This window comes from Micrasema longulum, unplaced genomic scaffold (genome assembly GCF_059751315.1).
Source record: "Micrasema longulum isolate JH-2025_06_02 unplaced genomic scaffold, ASM5975131v1 h1tg002230l, whole genome shotgun sequence".
Taxonomy (NCBI): Eukaryota; Metazoa; Arthropoda; class Insecta; order Trichoptera; family Brachycentridae; genus Micrasema; species Micrasema longulum.
This window is the reverse complement of record NW_028279390.1, coordinates 105,620-129,191: the sequence shown is the minus strand read 5'-3', so window position 1 is coordinate 129,191 and position 23,572 is coordinate 105,620. Positions and strand designations below refer to the sequence as shown.

At 32.3% G+C, this 23,572-nt stretch overlaps 1 protein-coding gene and 1 long non-coding RNA gene across 2 annotated transcripts in view; one reads left to right on the top strand and one right to left on the bottom strand.

Moving 5' to 3' along the window:
- LOC148272685 (fasciclin-3-like) overlaps positions 1 to 23,572 on the bottom strand; it is a 56,813-nt gene that overhangs the window by 18,469 nt on the left and 14,772 nt on the right. The window contains exons 8-9 of the mRNA XM_088239719.1: positions 22,141 to 22,191; positions 14,794 to 14,907 (exon numbers count right to left, since the gene is read on the bottom strand). Of these exons, the coding sequence (XP_088095845.1) occupies positions 14,794 to 14,907; positions 22,141 to 22,191 (165 nt within the window). The remainder of the gene's footprint in view (positions 1 to 14,793; positions 14,908 to 22,140; positions 22,192 to 23,572) is intronic.
- Positions 1,678 to 3,379, top strand: LOC148272686 (uncharacterized). Its single transcript, XR_015824796.1, has 2 exons — positions 1,678 to 2,064; positions 2,488 to 3,379. It is a non-coding gene; the product is annotated as an uncharacterized LOC148272686 (long non-coding RNA).

Sequence of the window (23,572 nt, the reverse complement as noted above, 5' to 3'; positions counted from 1 at the left end):
GTTAATAGCGCGATTTCAAACGGTATTTTATTTTGGCGAATTCGTACGATTTCTTCAATTTTTATCTTACTATAGCCTTAAATACTGAAAAAACTAAATAACTTTTACTTTTACCCTAAAAATAAGAAATTATGCAATGTCAATACCCTTATATAAAAACGCGACATAGATTGTATACGGTAAAAATGCATTTTGGATACCCTCATGTAATACATGTTTGTTACATTTTAGTAAAAAAAAATGGTCAATATAATCTCAGATGAATTGAAGACCTCGTTCTAAAAACATCAAATGTCTAAAAGTTTCCAAAATGATGGAAATAGATCTTATTATTCGCTGTCTATGCGTCCATACAATCGTTCTTTACAAAAATTTTTTTAAAAAGGCAACTTAAATTTAAATAATACGGTGTTTTTATGAAAATAGCAATGAGGAAGTGTGTTTTTTAAATTTTTTATTTATTGTATTATCAGCGCTATGATTTTTACAGTAAGCAAACCGGATATCCTAAACAGCTCTCTTATCATTGGTTGGTTCATATGAACGACGTCTGTAGTGCGTTTTTTTTTTTTATAATTTTTTTTTGTACTTTTTCAAGAAACTTTGACGTATAATTTAATACTCCAAATTTTAACGCGCGCAAGAAAACATTTTTTGAATCAAATTTCCAGTAGAGCTGAAGTTCCTCATTGCTCACATCAATTTGTATGAATCAACGAAAAATATCATTTAATTAGCATTTCTACCACTATATAGCGCCATTATTGTCCATTGCTTGACAGTTACAAGGTGTTCTGGATATTATTTTATACAGCATTTTTAAAATATTTTTACAAATCTAAATATGGGAGTTAAACTTCTATACACGTTTTTGTAAAACCACTATTTTTATTTAAATTTAGTTTAGTTTGCAATAAAAATCACAAAGGTCCAAATATTGTCCAAAAACAGCAAACGTCACACTTAAATTTTATTTCAAACAAAATATTTTTTAAATTTTCAATTTCTGCACTGAAAAAATTATGATTTTATTTTATAAAAATACATTAAAACAATTATAGTTAAACCGTGGTTTTGACTGTAAACACTTATTGAAAAATTGTTGGTTTGCTACATTTGAGGTTATTATGACAAGGTCTTCTTCAATTGTATTTCAAAATACACAATTTGCGAGAAAATTACACATTTTAAAATGTGAAACAATTCAGATTTATTCCATTTTACCTTATTGATGTGTGTTTTCATATAATACACATCCAATACCAAATTTCTAATACAAAATATCATTATAAATATAATTTTAATACGTAAAAAAACTAAAGAGTTTTTACAATAATTACATAATGTAAATAATTTGTAAATATCAAAAATTACATACAAGAGATTCTCAGAGATTGACAAAGTCGTATAATCTAAAGAATAATTTTAAATTAATGTGATTTTACCATTGACCAAGTTGAAAAGAGTCCTTTCAAATATGGTCTGTGATTTACAACTTAAATTATTCACTAAGCTGTAAAAACTAAAAAAAATTTACAAATTTGAAAACTAAAGGTATTTAAAAACATAATTTGGAAAAAATTTCCTTATTAATATGATTTATAATTATTCGAAATTCTTCACAAAGTTGTACAAACAAAAAAACATTGGAGGAGTGTCTGCTTGAAAGTATTTATTTACGTTTTTGTTTTTTTTTTCTATTTGATTATATTTTCCGAGCATAAGAATAAAAAAATGCTATAAATACGACTGAAAAAAGTTATAATGATTGTCATGTAGTGTTTATAAAACTATTTCATGATATTTAGAGTTTTTTGCGAAATTAATATATTTTTTTATATAATACTGTTTCGAGAGGATGCTATATGGCATAGCACTGCTCTCCGCCACACGTTGAACAACACTGATCTAAAATCTCGTTACGTGTTAGTGCGGCGGTACAGCGGTACAGGAGTTGAGAGCGGAAATGCATGTAAAATGCAAATCACGAAATCCGGATTTTAGTAGTTACGGCTGGAAATTTGCGCCTAAATAGCCATAAACACGGTTTTTCAAAGCCAGACCGCGAAACTTCAGAAGAATATTCCTCATGGGAAGCTTTAAAGAAAATCCGTATAAAATTTTTCTAAAAAGTCATATGTTTTTTTTTTTATGATCTCAAAATGGGGGGAATCTTTAATTTCTCGGACAAGTATCCCTTCCGCAAACATCTTCCCCTCCCTGTCAAAAAAATTTCAACGAAGGGATACGCACCAGACGCGGACAAGGGAAGCGGCTGGGTAGGAGAGGAGTAGGGGTTTGTGGAGGAACTGCTTGTCCGAAAAATTAAGGATTTACTACATTTTGAGATGACATTTTATTTATTTTTTAAAATGATTTTTTGAAAAAAAATATTAGGTTTTTTTTTAAAGCTTACCATGAGGATGTCCCTGTAAAGTTTCGCGGTCTGGCCTTGAAAAACCGCGTATACACGTGTTAACTGACCAGTGTATCGAAGATTATTAAACTATAAAGCGAAGAAATGTAATGGCGAGGAGAAGCAAAGACAAATGTGCATTACTATTTTTTTGAAAGAATATGGCAAAAAATATTTTCATAATTTTGATACATTATGGGATAGATTATGCAATAAATTAAATCGATATATGAACAAAATGGAGGACCTCAGATACACCCTTAGGCTTGAAGGGTTAAAATCTTTTTAATTTTACACATTTCTGATCTCAAAATGCTACAACAGATGCTATTTATCTATAGAGATTCACTTTTGGAGCGTTTAGAAAGATTTTAAGCAAATAGATAAAAGAAAGACAAAAATGTAAATATGCACTTTTTGACAGACACCTCATTAAAAATCAATACAAATCTGACAAATAATATTTGAAACCATTCAACAAGTTGTACTGACTCGTACACAAAGTTATACAGATTCAAAATCGTTAGCAAACTTGTGAAAAAGAGGAATTGTAAATGAGATTTCAAACCCCTCAAGTTAATCGACTTATAACTTGTAGAAATAAACACAAAACAGTTAAAAGAAGACATTTTTACACATGAGATTCAAAACCGTTCATAGATTTGTAAAAGACAAAGAATCTTTACAAATAGACGGTAGACCTTCCTCGAACATTAAAAAATCGAATAGATCGGCGTCGACAGCATAAGTGGTCGACAATGATGATTAGTTTGAACACAGTTAGACAGGGGTGTCGGGTTTTTGGTCGCCTTTGATGTCGGCGATTTTCCCATTCCCGTTGATGTATTCATCGTGGGAATGGTTGACGGCCCCGATCGATCCATGGTCCATCTTTTCGTTAGGAAAAGGGGCTTCCGAGTCGGCTGCGTCGGGGATATCGGTGCGCAAAACGCCACCTGCAAACAATTAAGAACTAACTTGCGGATACCCTTCAAACATTCACATGATTTTTTTACCAATCTCAAAGGTGCTAGCAATAGTGATGCGCATAGCCGGTTACGGGAAGTTATTCGATTATCGAAAACGAGCAAGTTCAATTTTTTATAACGTATGTCTTAATTACTAAAACTACTAATTAATTTATCATGCTTTGTAATAGAATAAATAGTACAATATATGCAAAATTAAAAAAATACGAAGTATAGTAGAAAGGCTACTTTTAAGGTTTTTACAAACGACTACTATAGTACACAATATTTTGAGTTTGTCCAAATTTTTGTAGACAAGGACTGGATTCAACTCCCTGGGGAGCTGTTTATATTAACATATTACAACAGAGATGAAGAACATTTAAGAGAAGGTAATATAGACAGGTCATAAGCCCTGTAGATGCCTGGACTTCTATATTACCTTCTCTTAAATGTTCTTCATCTCTGTTGTAATATGTTAATATAAACAGCTCCCCAGGGAGTTGAATCCAGTCCCTGTCTACAAAAATTTGAATAAAAAAAACATTCGTTTGTATTTAATGTCTTATTTTTTAGTGAATAATTGTCTTAAACACATTATATTAGGCTTGTTTTATGTTTGCATGAAAAACTGATAAAATCGATTTGATCGGTACATGATCAGTGATCAGTAATTTTCAATCACTTGTTTGGCAGCTGTCATTTTAATCAAGCTATATTTTAAGGACTATAGCTACATTTCTTAAAATACTTCTAAAAATATCCTCTGCAAATGATAATTTCCGTCGTGTTATATTAAGGTGATTTTAAACGAAAATATAAAACAGATTATTTTAAGATTTTATAATATATTACTAAAAAAATATATTTTTACGTTTACTTTTAATGGTAACGTTTCACTATATTGATTGCAACAAATACGATAACAATATAATTTATGTTCTTTTTATTATTAAGTATTACTAAATGTAAAATCACTGTGAATGGAGTTATACTAAAACAAGTAGAGGAGTTTGTGTATCTGGGAAGTATGTTCACTAGGGATGGAATGACTGAGAAAGATATTGAAAGGAGGGTGAGTGCCGGGAACAGAGTGAACGGTGCACTTAAATCGACCTTGGCAAATAAATGCTTGTCACAAGAGGCAAAATTGGCAGTTCACAACGGAGTCCTGGTCCCGTCCCTGATGTATGGGAGCGAAGTATGGACTTGGAAAAACAGGGATGAAAGTAGGCTGAATGCTGTCGAAATGCGATCTCTCAGGCGAATGTGTGGTAAAACTATGTACGATAGATGCACAAATGTTGAGATCCGTACATTATGTAAGGCTGAGACAAACATTATCGACAAAATCAAGAAAGGAGCTCTGCGCTGGTTTGGACATGTAGAACGAATGGACAGCGAGAGAACGGCTAAGAATATTTACAATGCGAATGTTGATGGGTGCAGAAATAGAGGAAGACCGAGAAAGACATGGCATGACCAAATCCAACAAATACTTAAATATGGACATGTCAAAAGTCGGAATAATCGGCGCGCGTGCATGAGAAGATGTATGAATGTAGAGGGAGCGAGATCTGTATGCAAAGATAGAGTGTTGTGGCGTTCTATCCTCTCTGCCTACTCTTACGGAGGAACGGCGTGATGGTTTGTTTGTTTGTTTGTTTGTTTGTTCGTTCTTTTTACGTTTTGTACCATTGTGCACAAAATAAAAAATAAGATAAATAATTTTTGGTTTTGTTCACCATTTTGTAAAAAGATCATATTGTTATGGTATTTGTTTCAATCAATCTTCTTCTTCTTCTCTGGTGTCAATCCTGGGATTGGCTGGCAGCAATTACATTCATTCTTCTCCTCCATTCCTCCCGCCTCGTGCGGCTCTTTTAAAGTCAACATATGATGAGCAGCGCACGTCCTCTAATAGGTCCTCCGGGTACTCTCGGCGTGGGCGTCCCCTAGAATGTGTGCAGGAGGCCTTCTTGACGTATTACATGGCCGATCCATCTCGCTCGCCTTTCGGACAAGGTCCTGAGCAGGTGCCTTCCACCTTCGATTCTTTGGAGAACCTCCTCATTTGTAATGTGGTCTCTCCGGGAGATTCCTAGTAGTCTTCTATAGGTCCACATCTCAAAAGCCTCTAGTCTCCGTTTATCTCTTTCGGATAGGCACCATGTCTCGCAGCCATACATCAAGATACTCCATACATAGGTCTTGATTAGGAGTATTCTTAGTTTTAGGTCTATATTATTTGATTCTATTATTTTTGACCTTTTTTTAAATGCAAGTCTAGCTTGATGTATACGGTTGTCGACCTCGCTCTTAAGCTAGGGTTTCCTAGGACAGCGGTGCCCGTATTTTAACGGCCGTAGTGAACGGTGATGCAGTGGACAGCCGTCGTAAAGGTGATTAGAGAGTGGTTTCCTAGGAAAACGGTGTTAAATGGTGTTGATAACACCGTTTTCCTAGAAAACCACACTCTAGTCACCTTTACGACGGCTGTCCACTGCATCACCGTTCACTACGGCCGTTAAAATACGGGCACCGCTGTCCTAGGAAACCCTAGCTTTAGACCGACCGTCCCACGTTATTTTGCTTTACAATCAAGACAGTGTGGAAATTCCGCAAACTGAATTTTGTAAAATTTCCATTAAAAATAAACGTAAAAATGTCATTTTTTTAAAAAATATTATAGAAGCGCCATCTATGAATAATTATTACAATATTTGAGTTTGTCCAAATGTTTGTAGACAAAATACTGGATTTTACCCCCTTGGGAGTCGTTAAGATTAACAAATTACAACACGGAATGAGAATGCCTTAAAGAAGGGGATATGGAAGTCTAGGCATTTACAGGGCTTATGACCTGTCAATGGCTGGTTTAAGTGGCCACTTTATACACTGTGAAACATTAACCATTTTGCCTTTGTTTCAACATTCATATTTCTTCAATTCTTCAATTTGTTGATTTTAGTGAAGTTAAAGAGTTGAAACCTTTATTGTTGTGAAGAGATTCATTTGACTGAATTATTTCACGTACTAGGCAACGCCTGAATTGTTTTTAATTTTTTTTTAAACTTCTTGGACCAGTTGGTTTTATTACAATATTAGAGTTTGTCCAAATGTTTGTAGACAAAAGACTGGATTTCAACGAGTTAAGTCGATTAGTCGTCGTTAAGATTAACAAAATAAACCAACTCGTGCAAGAAGTTTAAAAAATTGGAAAATTGTTTTCAGGCGTTGCCTAGTACGTGAAATAATTCAGTCAAATGAATCTCTTTAACTTCACTAAAATAAAAAAATTATGAATTGAAGAAATATGGATGTTCAAACATAGGCAAAATGGTGAATATTACACAGTGTGTTAAGTGGCCACTTAAACCAGCCATTGACAGGTCATACGTCCTGTAAATGCCTAGACTTCCATATTCCTTTCTTTAAGGTATTCTCATTCCCTGTTGTAATTTGTAAATATGAATAATTAGTTTCATATTTTCGTTTAGAATCACCTTAAGCGAAAGACGACATATTTTGAAATGCAGGTATTCAAAAACAACAATTAAACACGGGGGGGTCATTCTTCTTATTTTTAGAGGTGGGGGTCAGTGCTATGCTTTAAGCTCCTGACGTCACCCTGTGAAGATCTATTGTGATGGGTCCCCGTGAATAGTTCTCGCCCTCCAAGCCCAGGTCTATAAAGAGCCTGGCTACTGTGTGGAAGGTGAGAGTTTGATTTCGCTGGATCTCCCCCTCGAAGCCCAGATCCTTAAAGTATGAGGCTATCAGGTAGGGGGCGAGTTCTTTCACATCTTCAGGTTTAACCAGTGGTCCCTTTAGGATGAGGGTTCTTTTATGACGTAAAGCATCACATTCACATAGAACACGTATAGGTGTTTCCTCATCTGCTCTGCAGAACCTACATCTGGAAGTTTCGGAAAGGTTCATTCTAGCGCGGTGTTTGTTCAATCTGCAGTGCCCTGGGCGGGCTCTAGTGATAACCCTCACTTGATGAGGCTGAGCTTTACGAGAACGAAGGCAAACCTTTGCGGGAAGTCATAGTTTATTGATCGATGTCACACGCACGCGCAATGATTTCACCTGAAGTATAGAGCAACGACCACTAAATCAAGTCATAATTTTGTATTGAATGTCAAGTTCGCGTCCCGTTGTTCTGAGAAGAACTGCCAACGACAGTCAGCAGCGGACGTTCTTGAAATGCAAAAGCCTTGTAAAGCGAATGCTTTGAAAAGTAGGCAAGCGTGGTTAAGGCTCTCTGGAGGCATCCACAGTAAATTGCTTAGTTCTTTTTTTTCTGCAATCCCCGCAAAGTCAAACCACCGCAGACCCAAGATTCTTCTGAGACATATATTCGTAAAACTCAGTATTTCTCTGTTTTGATCCTGGTGAGGTGCCACGATTCGTATCCGAAATAGCCCCGCCACACTATGCTCCTTGGGCTGCTCATGCTCATGCTCCTCGCGCTGCCACCCTCTCGCCCGATGTTGCCCTCTCCGCCCACACACTGCTCTACTCGCGCAATTAATCGCACTTGTCATTTGTCTTTGCTATACAATGGACGATGAAACTGTGGCAGCGTGCGCGCTATACATTTTTAGTACACCTAATTATATCAATGTATATTAATATGAAATAATTTGATGTTTTTTATTTCCTTTTTAAATAACTATAAAATAAAAAAGTACCTTATAATCTTTTACAGAATATTTTCTTTTCTCTTTCTTATATAACACAAAAATACTATACCTGTCTATTTATTATGGGAGCAAAAATTCATAATCATTTCTTGTATACCCACGAACAGGCCATGCCTTTGTGGGATTTTTGTTTACTATTTTTACTGTTAATATGTATTTCATTGCTATGTAATTATCCTTATTTTTTTTTTTATACTTTGTTTCACCTCTTACGTATATTGTAAAAAATAAATAAAAAGTCATATAAAGAAATATACATCATTCAAAAATGACGCATGCATCTTGTGTGAGCGTTCGACGCGTACTGCGACCGCGCGATTATGTGGCCATCCACTCGCGCTCATATTGCCGGTCCTTTGACTCGCGTTCAAAAACCGACAAAAAAGGGAGCAGTGGGCACGACGAGGAGCATGACGAGTAATGTTGCCACACTATGTCTCTGCCTCCTTTCCTCGCTACTTCCCATGCCACTCGTCGAGAGTGTGGCAGGCCCAAAAAAGAAAATAATAGGTGTTTGCAGGCGTAAAAAACAATCAGAAACCGGTTATTTTTATTCAAGTTATTTCAACTATGACCAATTATTTTGATAACTGGTTATGTAATTCTTCCATTAACCGGTTATGCGCACCATTACACATTTTAAATCAGCTTCTAATTTCACTATATATTATATTACAGCATCAATCTTAATTAGTGTTAGTAAATAGTTTTCTCTTGTTTGCATGCAAACTTCTAGATTAAAAAAAATAGTTCAAAGAATCTCTTGTTTGGAATATTTTATTTAAATATGAGCAGCCAAAGTTACTGACAGTTTTAAGGTTAAGTAAACTCATTATTAATAATAATTAACTTAATAATAATAAACTCATTAATTAATAGTAATAAATTCATAATTAATACATCCAAACAATTAATTAAAACAAAATAAGCAAAAAGCTCATAAAATTAAAATTTTGAATACAAGACCATTTTGTCAATAAGTTTATACCTGCAATTGGCTCATATTTAATTTAAACATAGAAAACCTTTATTTTACCCCTATTTAACAAATATTTATGTAATTACTTTAAAAAACACAGACAATAATTTCATAAAAAGACTATAGCTTCACGGCTATGCAGAGTACAGAGGTTTTTCTTTGTTAAAACTTGGGGTTAAAACAGTTGCACCGAAAAAAGTATCTTTAAAATAATGTTGCATTTTCATTAAAATAAGCTGCATGAAAAAAGTTGGCTAAAGGTCACGTTTTCATAAAAATGGGTTGCATGAAAAAAAGTTGGGAAATCGTTAAATTACTTGACTTTAATGCACTATTATTACTTTAGCTGGTTGCACGAAAAAGTTAATTTTTTTTTTTCATTTTGCCAATTTTGACTAAAACGGAACAATGAGAGGTGTAAAACTTTTTTTAAACTTAGCCATTTTCTGTGCAACTGGTCCTAAATCAATCTACATTCGTTTTAAGTGAAAGTTTGTTAATAAAGATGCTGAAAATTTACCCCTTTTATTAAAATAATGAAATGACAGTATGTTTTTCATTTACAACTGCGTGCTATTAGATTTTTTTCTTTGAGTTTCCTTAATTTGTAATTTAAAAAAATGGCCCTTTTACAATAATTGTAAGAAAATCATTCACATAATGTTTTAACTACAATACATCGAAAGATACATAATTTCAAATCATGCAATCACCTAAAATACCTACTTGTTAATTTATCATGCTTTGTAATATAATAGAGAGTACAATATATGCAAAATTAAAAAAATACGAAGTAAAGTAGAAAAGCTACATTTAAGGTTTTAACAAACGATTACTATAGTCCTTGAAATATAGCTTGATTAGAATCACAGTTGTCAGCAAAAGAGACGACATTACTTTGTAGTAACGTCTAAGGAGTGATTTATATTGACACATGAAAAATCATTCGTATCTGGCATATTAACTTAATTTTTTTTTATACAATGCTTGACACATAAATCAACATAAATGTATAAAATCAACTTTAAAACCAAATTATTAACGACGTTCTTACAAGGTTACATCATTTTGCAATGATAGAGACGGGACAAATTGATCAATGTAAATTGATCGAATACAAAAATAATTCATTTGATGTTGTTCATGAAAAAAAGTATAAATGTCTTATTTTTTGGTGAATAATTGTCTTGAACACACTATAATAGGCTTGTTTTTGCGTTTTTACATAATATAAAAACGCAAAAACAAAGAAACATAATTTCATGTTTGCATGAAAAAACTGATAAAATCGATTTGATCAGTGATCAGTAATTTTCCATTGCTAGTGACATTAGTTTGACAAGTGTCATTTTATTCAAGCTATATTTTGAGGACTATAGACAACACGATTCAGATGTGACATTGGTATTTTCGTAAAGTTTGACAGTTGTAATTGTTAAAACAGTGATAGCTCAGAAATCGACAACGTAGTTTTTTTATACAGTGAGCGTTTAAAAAAAGCATTTTTTTTTTAAATTTTGCGTGAAGGTTTTCGTTTTACATTTTTTTACAATTCAAATTAAATGGCACTCAACAACAATGCCTAGAGTCGCTTTGTTTAACTTTTGGTAATAAAACACCATCAGAAACTACTTTTTACAACCGGTTTGCAAAATTTCGTCCTGGCCGTGATTCCGTCAGTGACGAATTTGGTGACAGTCAAATTAAATCCTTCTTCAGAAGCCTTCACAAACCATACTTGGAAGATACCACCTTCAGAATGGAAATAAAACTGTTTTGAGAATTGGTTCGAACGCACGCAAAAGTGCATAAAACTTAAAGGATAATATTTTGGAAAATAATGAAACGATTTGTAACAAAAAATGTGGAAATACCACGGTGAATAGGACGAAGCTGGACTGCTTTCGGCAAATTAAAATACTTACTTGAAAACAAAGATGCAAACTTCAAAGTACATGACTCGTGTATCTTGCAAGTGATGACATATAGCCTAAAAACTATGTCCCTCACTGTCAGAAGCTTATAAATGTTAAAGAACGTTCAGCGAGCAATAGAAAGACAAATTTTGGATGACAGTCTTCGAAGCAAAATTAAAAATGAGGAGACTAGAGGCCAAATAAAGGTTACAGACATCGTAGAAAGAACAGCAAAGCTAAAATGGCAGTGGCAAGATAGGAAAATGTCAGATGGTCGCCCAGAATCCCGAAGTGGCCTTGAAACAACAGAAGAGGCGTTGGAAGACTACAAAAAAGGTGGACAGATGAAATTGTCTAGCTTGCGGGCGGTAGATGACAGCAGAAAGTTTAAGACAGAAAATATTGGAAGAGTTCAGAAGAGACCTATGTCCGGCAGTGAAAAAAGTAACAAAAAAAATGCTCATTGTAAAACCCAAAACGCAGCTCTCGTACTGTACGGGTAAGTACATTGAATAATAATTTATTCAGAATATTGTGACATTTGTGAAATGTGGAAACAATATTTCTTTGGAAAGTTCAAGAAATTATTTTTTCGCGTCAAATAGTGCATAGGGCACTGCATTGGTATTCACTTTTTAGAGGACATGGAAGGAGTTCTAAAAAATATACTATAACAACTAGAACAATTGAGAACTTGGATTTTTATCTTCTAACTTGCTGGAATCGAGCCCGCGGCTAACAGGAAATTTATCTACAGTAAAAGGATTTGAGTAGATCATAAAAACGCAAATTTCATTAAAAAAATATAAACCAATGTACGACAGGTCGTAAGCGCTGTAAACGCCTGGACTTTTACATTTTCTAATAAATTCTTCATGTTCTTTAAATTATCTGTCTCTCTACCATATGATTCCATCTTATCTGTTGAAAAATCTATCCAAAATTGTTCTTGATATTTCCATGCAAATTATTACATGAACAACAACTGAGTGATCGATGCTTGTAGACACGTAAGAATTTAATTTACCCGTGAAATGTTGTTATATTTTACAACAGAGATGAATATTTTTTTTTTGCTTAACCTTGAAGAAATTGGGATGTTGAAATATAGGAAGAACTATAGGAAGAACGGTGAATGAATGTTACACGTTTTTATGCGTTACACGTTTTTATGTATTACGCGTTAAATGATACACGTTCTTATGAGTTACATGCCAGATGATACGCGTTTTTATGAGTCACAAGTCAGATACACGTTTTTATGAGTCGTTAAATGTTCACATTTTTATGAGTCACAAGTCAAGTAATATACGTTTTTATGAGTCGTTAAATGATACATGTTTTAGTAAGTTACACGTCAGAAGATGATACACGTTTTATTGAGTCACAAATCGGATGATACAGGTTTTTATGAGTTACACGTCAAATTATGTACGTTTTAATGAGTTAGTATATTTTTAGAAAAATAAAAGTATTCAAAGAAGCAAACTCCTAAGCAACGCGCAGCTATATAATTTCATATGATGCCAAGGGATTTTGAATCTTATGAGATCAGCACAGTTAGTTCATAATTGCTTGCACATACATAGTAGCATAAAAAATACTTCAAGAAACTTTCTCTTTACTGTTTCCTTTCCATCCTCCCGGTTCTCTCTTCATAGTATAGTGTAGATTTTTAGTTTATTTTTGTTTGTAATTTTATAGTAAATATTAAGATTTTGTATATAAGACTTAGAATGTGTCTACATACTTCTTATTTCCTCAAACTGAACGGTTTGTGTCTTAAGGCAATTTGTATGTATATAAAGTGTTAAATTAATCAATGAACCAGCCAAAGACAGGCCATAAGCCCTGTAAACGCATAGACTTTGATATTTATTAAGATAAAAATATTTATCTCTCTGTTACAATAAATTAAAAACTTATAATTGTATGGAAGCAATATGAAATAATTGAAATAATGCAGTCTGCAGTCTGTATCATTAAAACAAAAACATTTAAATTCTACAAAATAAAAAAACGAGGATGGTAATTAAAGCGAACATACATATATTATTTTCTAATAAAGAAATACTCTACCAAGTTCTAATAGTGAGTTAAACCTCTGTTTTACGTTTTTCAAGAGAGCAGCAAAAAAAAGTTAATGTGAGGAAAATTCTAAAGTAAGGAAATAAAAAACTGCAAAAAAATGTTAAAAACAGCCATAATTGGGGATTATTTATATTTACCTATGATTTCTATTTAAAAAAAAATTCAATCAATATCACGCTGTTTTTTTTATTAAATATAAAAAAACATGTTAATATGATTTTATGTTTATTGACACTAAAAGCAAAGAAAATAAAAAATTTAATTTGAATTTGCATAAAATGCATACAACGATTTTTTCCCTAAATATTGGGAAATTTTATTTATATGGTATCACTTTTTTTAGGATAGCACCACAGAATTTTAACGGTCATTTACATCACGGAAAATCCGTTTCACACTTTTATTATAACTGTTTAAACAATCTTCTTTCCAAATTAGGTTTATAACTTCAAATAATATTTTTATTACCAAATTTTTAAACTTTTTGGATCGTAATTTATTGATGTAAAGACGTTATTTTTCCTAAACATGCGTCAACCGCATGTCACAATTTAGTAAAATATCCAAATTAGGTACTAAAACAAAATGGTCAATTACACTGAACCTACTTTGAATTTAGTTTGAGACAACAATTTAGGCATTTTTTATTTACCATTTTGGGCAAACGCGGCGGCACGCGGCTCGGCGTCTTTCGACAGATCGAATGAGTTTCGAAAAATTTTCAACGTAAAACCGGGGTTATGAAAAACATAAAAAACGTTAATTGGGGGATTTGAATGAAAATGTATGTAAAAAAAATAGGACCTAAACATTTCAGCGTAAAAAGCGGGAAAACGTAAAATTGAGGAACGTAAAAATGAGGTTTTACTGTATATAAAACTTGTTAAACATGACCCCCAAATTTAAAATAATTGGGTAAATTGTAAAAACGTGAATACACATATATTTTTTTTAAATAAATAAAAAAACTCAATTTGTCACAGTATAACGACAAATAATAAATAATTTTAATGTTAAAATTTGTATTCATAAAAAAAGCTAAGGGGTTAAATCAAATGAAAAATAAGAGAAATATCACATATTACGAATACCGATACAAATATAAGAAATGGATTTAGAATAATTAATTGTATTTTCAAAATCGACATGGATATTGTAGAGAAATGTTTTCATGTATAACTTTAAAACTAGAAAAACGCGACATTTTTGGTATTGATAGTTGTGTCGTCAAGATTTCTGACGATGTTTTATAATAAATGAATGGAAACTAACAAAGTTGAAAATAAACATGAATCGTGACGTATTAGGGGCGTGGCCAATGCAATGACCCCTTTTGCGGGAATTCAAAATTATTAGCAAAAACTTTTTTTTTACTGGACAGTATCATAGACCCTTATTACTTTTCAAATGTTTTAAAAATGTGATATTTCACTTTATAAGATTCTAGAGATAAATAAAAGATAAAGCTACTGATAAGGAAAAAAAAAGGCTAGGACCTTATTTTAGAAGGGTTTAAAATTGTACAATGAGTTATATGATTCAAACTGAAAAAATATGTATGCTTTAGATAAATTTTGATGCATGTAATGTTGTTATATGTTTAAATTAGTTCTTAAGATGTTATGAACTAACTTAATAAAGCATAAATAAATAAAAATATGTATGCTATGATGAAATATGTTTTAGAGTAATGAGAGAATGATAGACTTACCTCCAAAGCACCATCTGTTGGTGGCTTTAGCGAAGATTGTCAGGAACACAGCGATCAAAACTATAAGGACAGCTACCACAATTCCGATTATGGCACCAACTCCGAAATCCACACCTAAATAGAACACAAAACACACATTATAATTCAATACTAAACCATTATTTCTTTATCATAAAAACAAGAATGAAACGGGTAGTGATTTGGCCGGAGTAAAGATGTGGTTCTACAGAAGGATGCTAGGTACTGCTATGCTACTGTATAGCAGCAGTCCATCTTCGGAAGACGATGGTGACGTATCGCTCATTGAATCTGGAAGAAAAGCAATTCAACCACCGAAGAAACAACTCCTGACGGCACGTATGATGAAGGGCTAGAAAATATACCAAATGAACTGTAAAAGACTGGAGGAAGGTGCTGTTTTCTTATGAGACCCACTATCTCGTGCAGGGATATCGCACAAAATTTGTTGGAAAAAGTGGGGATGAAAAACTTACTGTGGCTCATATTGACCCAACGGTGAAATATCCTGTGAAGAAGATGTTTTAGGGCTGCTTTTCGTATATTAGGACCAGATCTTTGATACCAATAGAAGAAATGATTAACAGCCTAAAGTAGCTCTATTGGAGCAGCGCTCGAGTACAGAACTGAGTAAATGTTGTCCTAATGGTGGGGCTGTATTTTAGCAGGACTCAGGTCCTTGTCACGTATCGAAGTTTGTGCTTAAGTATTTCAATGATGAAAAGATAACTCCTATATACTGGCTTGGAAATTCACCTGACTTAACCCTATAGAAAATTTGTGGGTGGTTTGTAAATCTAGGATTCAAAAATTGGACTGCACCACCAAGATAAAGATAATAGAAGCTGTTATTCAGATGTGGTTTTGAGATGACAGAATAAAAGGAAATTACCGAAGTTTATTGATTCGTGTTCAGGCTGTTATAAAAGCAAAAGAAAGACATAAATTCTATTAAACAAAAAATATTTTATGATTGTACGTCATATGTAACTCAAAATATTAATAAAAAATATATTTTATGATTACGAGGAATTTTATTCCATTAATTCGCACAACACTGTAACTCCTTCCCTCCGGTCTTTTAAGCCCCAGACTTTCCAGCCAGACGTCGTGTGCCGCTTTTCCGCATTTACGGCTCCTCTCGTAACATTTTTTTGGTTCGTGTACCTGCACACAAATCTAGATTTTCTCCCAAGACGGGAGTAGGTATATATTTTTATTTATATCCCTACAGAGATGAGGTAGAATTTGTTTCAAATTCAAGGTTCAGGATTATGGATATTCGAGCGTTTCAATTTTTCAATTCAAGCGAACTTCAATATCAATGCATAGATGGCGCTTCCAACTCGCTTGTGGATGGGTTCTTGATTCGTAGCATATATACAAAAACCAAAAATGTTACCTGGTGTGGATATTCGCTAAATAAGCGTAATGGGGAATGTTGTAGTACCTACATAAAGTGGCCACTTAACCCAGCCAATGACAGGTCATAAGCCCTGTAAACGCTCGAATATCCATAATCCTGAACCTTGAATTTGAAAAAAATTCTACCTCATCTCTGTAGGGATATAAATAAAAATATATCCTCTCGTAACGTTTACAGATATCTGTAAATCGTAATCGCTGACCACCGTGGGATCTTTTGGCTTCACAGAGCTCTCCGTACATAATATCTTTCGGTATTCGGCCATCCTCCATTCGACTCACATGACCGAGCCTTCGCATGCGTCTTTCTTTTAAGATCGCCATAGCCGAAGACATCTGAGTGCGGGTTAGTAAATCTGCGTTTAAAATTTTGTTTTGCCACGTCACGCCAAGAATACGCCGCAAATATCGCAAATGAAAAGCGTTGATTTTGTTTTCTTGGTGTCTGTAAGTTGGCCAGGCTTCTCGTATAGGAGCGCGCTGAGTACACAGGCTAGATAAACTTGTATTTTGGTAAATATTGTAAGTTTATCATTTCTCCAATTGCTGAATACATTGCGAATTATGAATTACTAGATATAATTAAAAGAACATGCCAATTGGATCAGCCACATTTTGAGCCTAAAAATCTCATTCATATTATTTTGCAAGGAACAGTCGATGAAACGAATCAGAGAGGACGACGTCCAAGAGTAGCTGGTAAGATATAAACTACACATGGCCAGTTGAAGGACCTACAGAATGAAGAAGGAGATGCAGGTGTGCAGCTGCAAACCAATCCCGGGGATTGAAACCAGAAGAAGTATATTGGATGGAGCGGTAGAGGGCACAAATCATAGAAGATGACCCCTCGAGAGTAGGTAGTAAAGAAGATATGAAGTACACATCATATAGCCAGTTAAAAGACCGTACAAAATGGAGAAGGAGATTCAGGTATGCAGCTGCAAATCAATCCAGGGGATTGAAACCTAAAGAAGCATACGGTGAAGATCATGAACCATGGAAGACGACTCCTGACAGTAATTAGTAAAGGAGGTATGAACTAAGCATCATATTGTGGCAAGTTGAAAGAGTTAAGAAAATAATTTTAATTAATAGTTTTACACAGGCATTGATGTCATGCTAATTTGTACATTCATCTATCCAAATCAAATAATAATCATGGTTTATTAACAAAAATTACAATTTCTTTATTTACTACATACACACTTAGGTAATAAATTTCTCTGGATCATGTCTAGTCTGCCTAACTAGGAACAACCTGTTTTAAGGCAGACATTTTTTTGCAAAATAAACAATAACATGACCATCTACTAGTTAATATATTATACAGTTACACAATATTAATTTATACCATTTATTACTTAAGAATGTTTTTGAGTAAATTTTCCGATTTTTCTCTACCTAAACCCAGTAACCAATTTTTTACAAATTTATTTAATTGATTCCGGGTCATGGTTTTGCAATGTTTGGGTAACATATTAAATATTTTGTAGCCCAAAAACCTAAAATTTCTTTGCCCAAATTTAGAGTTTGTGGTAGACCCCATGACCCATCCTCTAGTTTGACTTCTGGTAGTGTGGGAGTGTTCCTTTTGGGATTTGGTAGAATAATTTGCTTTTTGCAAATATTATTATTCTAAAAATATATAATTGCCTTATATATAAGATGTCAAATTCCTCAAATAACTTGACGCTGGGGTACCTAAATAGCTTTTTTAAACTGATTTTAATTGTTAATTTTGAAGCAGATTCGAGAGGTTCTAATTTGATTTACTACATTAAGGTTAACGATCAATGCAGCCACATGAAAAATAGGATGAGGACCAAGGATTGCCTGTCTACTGGACCAGTTAGCAGAAGATATGATTTCTAAAGTTATACTCACATGCTAAAACCGTTTTAAAAACATATCCCTTCCTCGATACAGGCCAACCTAATGAGGCGGGTAGTTACAAAACAAATATAACTTCACTAAAAATAAGAGTATTCAATGCAATAAACAAGACATTTATGATTTGAACAATAGAACTAACATTACAATTGAAAACTACGAATGGAAAATTTCCCCAAACATTGATGTGGCAAAAAACTCCGACATTCGTGCATTATTTCTGAAGTTATTGGCTAGTTTCCATAGACCATGGACTTAACATTGCCCTATATAAAATAATCCAATGGCGTCAAATCACAGGATCGCGGAAGCCAATTAATTGGACTATTTTTTTTAAATCATTTGGTCGCCAATCTTCTCAAGCAGTTCCATGGCACTATTCGTTTGGCTAACAGAACGCTTGTTTTCATAGTGAATTCCCACAATTTGCAAGCGTTTTTGAGTGTGAGGTGTAACATTATTCACTAAAATTGTTAACCCTCCCCGGTGATGTGTAGCTAGTGCACACTGCGTTTAATTTAATTATTTATTTGACGGACTTATGCAGTCCATTCTAACGATGGTAAATACAATTTCTTATAATAAATACAGGCACCAATAAAATTAAATTAAAGCTAGGACAAAAAAAATAAAAAAAAACTACCTCAAGACAAGATCCGGTCTATCTTAATGATTTTTTAAATCTATAAAGACTTACACCAAAAAAGTCTAGATCTTGTCTCGAGTTTACAATATGACACAATCGGGACATTGGTGCATGCAAGCCATAACTATAATATCTTTATAAATAAACATGTAGTGGCGTAACACATCCACTACATGTCCAGTCACGTAGTTCAGTACTAGCAACTTAGTAGCTTTCGGTAAGATGGCGCGGGTGCACGTTTCACCCGAGTTGTTAGCGATACCCAATGGTTTTTTCATGTTTTCAGCAGTTCAATTTGAAATATTATCACCTTTGAATTAAATTATGGTGAATTAAAGCCATTCCCTATAAATATTCCATTTTTCCCCTTTTAAGTCTCTTATTTTTTTAATGTGTAGTGACTACACAGCACCGTAACGCGCTGCTGTTTTTTAGGACAGTAAGGGAAAGGTTAAACAGCATATTGTAAAAAAAAAACGGTCATCGTTAATTTGACGACAGACAGAATAACCAACCAAGTTCTAACACATCAAACAAACACTAGTTAATACGGGGAACGCAATAGAAAATATAATAAAAAATAATTTTATAGTCCCAGCAAAGCAGACCAGAAACCAATCTCTATTTAAAATTTCTAAACGTTCCAGTAAATCTTTTTCAAAATTCATTTGTAAAAAGAACCTGCAATATGTGTAATCAGAAATTAAACTGTATTGATATTAATAACATATCTTTAACTTCCTTTAACAATGAAATTTCCAATAATAATTCAAGTTATGATGTTGTGCATTGAATCCGCAGCCTATATTATGCAGGTTATGTGCAGTTCTGTATGTAGGTACACTATAAATGTACACTGTATGGTCAACTATAGTTGCATTATATATTATAATGTGCAACTGTGTGACCAATATTCAAAAGTAGATATATTTTTGATAATATGTATTACATTGACATTTTTAGTAATATTATAAGTTTTGTATGGTTAGTTTTTTTTATGGTATGTATAATTTTTATGAGACAACATATACAATAACAATATTATGTGGAAGCCTCTAATTGGACATTATGCTATGTATTTATAACATAATTGTATCCTATAAATTTATAAATGTCTGTTGGCTTTCCAATGAAATAAAATAAATAAAATAAATAAAATAAATAAAATTTATAAAATTAATAAAATAAATAAAATAAATAAAATAAATAAAATAAATTAAATAAATTAAATAAATTAAATAAATTAAATAAATAAAATAAATAAAATAAATAAAATAAATAAAATAAATAAAATAAATAAAATAAAATAAATAAAATAAATAAAATAAACAAAATAAATAAAACAAATAAAATAAATAAAATAAGTAAAATAAGTAAAATAAATTAAATAAATGAAATAAATGAAATAAAAATAAAAAAAATAAAAAAATAAAAAATAATAAAAATAAAAAATAATAATAAAAAAAAACAAAATAAATAACATATAAAATAAATAAAATAAATAACATAAATAAAAAAATAAAATAAACAAAATAAATAAAATATAAAATAAATCAATTAGATAAAATGGATAAAATAAATGAAATAGATAAAATATATAAAATAGATAAAATAAATAAAATAATTAAATAAAATAAAATAAGTAAATAAATAAAATAATTAGAAGTCAAAGCGTTTATAAAATTGATGACCCATCGTCCTTACACATAGTGTAATGTCTAACATTGATCATGTTTTTCATTTCTTCACCCTTAATTTACCCTGATAATAGATGATAATATAATTATATCTTCAGTCCGTGTAATAATTAAACCTATTATCGTTGTCATTAAACATAAAAAGCCATATAATGTAATCGCTTCAAAAACGTTTAATGATTTAATGTCAAATATAAAAGACTCAAAATATAAATCAAATTTAAAAAAAAAAAGTTTTTTTGAAATATATATGTAAATTAAGAAAATATTATTTTATAAAATTGGTACTCATGTTATTTATATTCTTATGTATTTTACATAACTTCATTTATTTTTATAAATTTTCCTATTTTATTTATGTTTAAGTAACATGATGTATTCTTAGCAAATTATATTCATATAATATTGATTATTTAGTTCTTATATTTGATAAGCTATGCATTTATAATTAAGTGGTTTTAGTTTTTTTTCTGTTATTGTTATATTAGTATAGAACTAATTATACTTAAAATTATAAAAAAACTCTATCTTAGAACAGGCTGAGCCAGGTTATATGGAGACTATCCCAACCAGAGGACGCTTTGTATTCATTTTGTCATTCACCACTATATAGATTCCCTGATATTAAATATGTTCTTATTTATGCAATAAATGTATAAATAAATAAATAATAACCTTGTACAAATAAAATTACATTTAAACTAGCAAAGAAGTCAAAAATACTATTCTAGCATTCATTACGATATGGCTCGTATAAAGCGGGTCAGAAAATGATACAAATAATTGTGCAAGATTTGACTCAATGGATATTGTGCCGAATACACAAATGAGGAAGTTCAGTGGTTTTTTTCAATTTTTTTATTTGTTAATATACTGTTAAACTAAGTCAAATTTTTTTTGTAAAAAAATTTTACATATCGTATTATCGGCGCTATGATTTTTTAAAGTTTTGTATTTCTGAAATAACTCCGCGTGTGACGTCAGAGGTTCATTTCCGCTTATTCTCATTCAGTTCTTCCTGTTGGTCCAGAAGCGACAAGCAGACCGGAAATCTTCCATAGCTCTCAGATCATAGGTTGATTCACATGAACCAGTGACGTCATTTAAAGTAGTGCGTTTTTATCAAAATATTTTTTATTATTTTTTCTGTACATTTTCAAGAAACTTTGCGGTACAATTTAATGCTCTAATTTTTACCCCGCGTAAGAAAACATTTTTTGTATCCAATTTCCCGTAGGGCTGAAGTTCCTCATTGGGTGATATCTGTGGTAAAAATCTAAAAATTAGAACACGTCTTATTTTTTAGTCTGTGATACTGTTAACTGTCAACTTCAACAGTCAATGCGTATTTGTTATTGCTTCACTTTCTCATTTCTCGCTTGCCTTTCTTTTCTGGCAACAGGTAACGATTTTCAATACGGTTCATGATCCAATTTATTTTACAAAACTGATGTTAATTTCAATCCCAGAATCTGCCCCATGTAAAATAGAAAATAAAATAACCAATGATTTGCCACAAGAATTTCCGCAACATCTTACATTTTCGGACCCACTTAATACGAGCTTTATACTAAAAGGTAAACATATCTAAATACATGTAGATAAGGCTTGTTTCTACTTTTTAAAATAAAGATAATGATTGACGTTTTTCGTAAGTAAAAATCTTACCATAAAACTGTATAGTCATCTTCCCAGCTAAAAAGAGTGCGATAAAATCACCTGTGCAATAATTAGGATAAGAGTTAGAAATATTCCATTGCTAAAATTCTTTATTTATATGTACGCCCAATGGGAATTTTTAAGGACATATTTATGCATAGAAAAATATTATAAAGGAAAGTAGAAATACACAATGGTATATAGTAGACTTGGTGGGAGTGGAAGCGGGAGAGAGGTGTTTATAATTGAATTTGATTCAGTGATCTTGTTCAGTGAAAGAAGACAACTTGTAATCAAAGAAATCAAGACTGGTATGTTTGTTGACAGACCTAAGAATTATGGGCATAGAAGAATGAAAACCATATTTAAAAATAAACTGTAAATGGGGCTGGATTAGGACAGGAATGCATGAAGAGAGGGAGATGACAGGAATGCATAAGGATAAGGGAGATGTACATATTTATTATTAAAGTGTCTATTTTAGTTACAAAAGGCATTTTAAGAGCCAATTTTAAATCTGACAGAGTGATATTTGTGTAGTAGTTGTAGTATTAGGACAGGGATGCATAAAGAGAGGATAAGGCCCCTGAGGAGATGTACATATTTACTATTGTAGTGTCTATCAATCAGTTACATAATGCATTTTAAGTGTCAATTTTAAATCTGACAGAGTGATATTTGTGTAGTAGTCGTAGTATTAGGACAGGGATGCATAAAGAGAGGATAAGGCCCCTGAAGAGATTTACATATTTACTATTGTAGTGCCTATCAATCAGTTACATAATGCTTTTAAGTGTCAATTTTAAATCTAAAAGAGTGATATTTGTGTAGTAGTTGTAGTATTAGGACAAGGATACATGAAGAGAGGATAAAGCCCCCGAAGAGATGTACATATTTACTATTGTAGTGCCTATCAATCAGTTACATAATGCATTTTAAGAGTCAATTTTAAATCTGACAGAGTGATATTTGTGTAGTAGTTGTAGTATTAGGACAGGGATGCATAAAGAGAGGATAAGGCCCCTGAGGAGATGTACATATTTACTATTGTAGTGTCTATCAATCAGTTACATAATGCATTTTAAGTGTCAATTTTAAATCTGACAGAGTGATATTTGTGTAGTAGTCGTAGTATTAGGACAGGGATGCATAAAGAGAGGATAAGGCCCCTGAAGAGATTTACATATTTACTATTGTAGTGCCTATCAATCAGTTACATAATGCATTTTAAGTGTCAATTTTAAATCTAAAAGAGTTATGTTTGTATAGTAGTTGTAGTATTAGGACAAGGATACATGAATAGAGGATAAGGCCCCTGAAGAGATGTACATATTTACTATTGTAGTGTCTATCAATCGGTTACATAATGCATTTTAAGTGACAATTTTAAATCTAAAAGAGTGATATTTGTGTAGTAGTTGTAGTATTAGGACAAGGATAC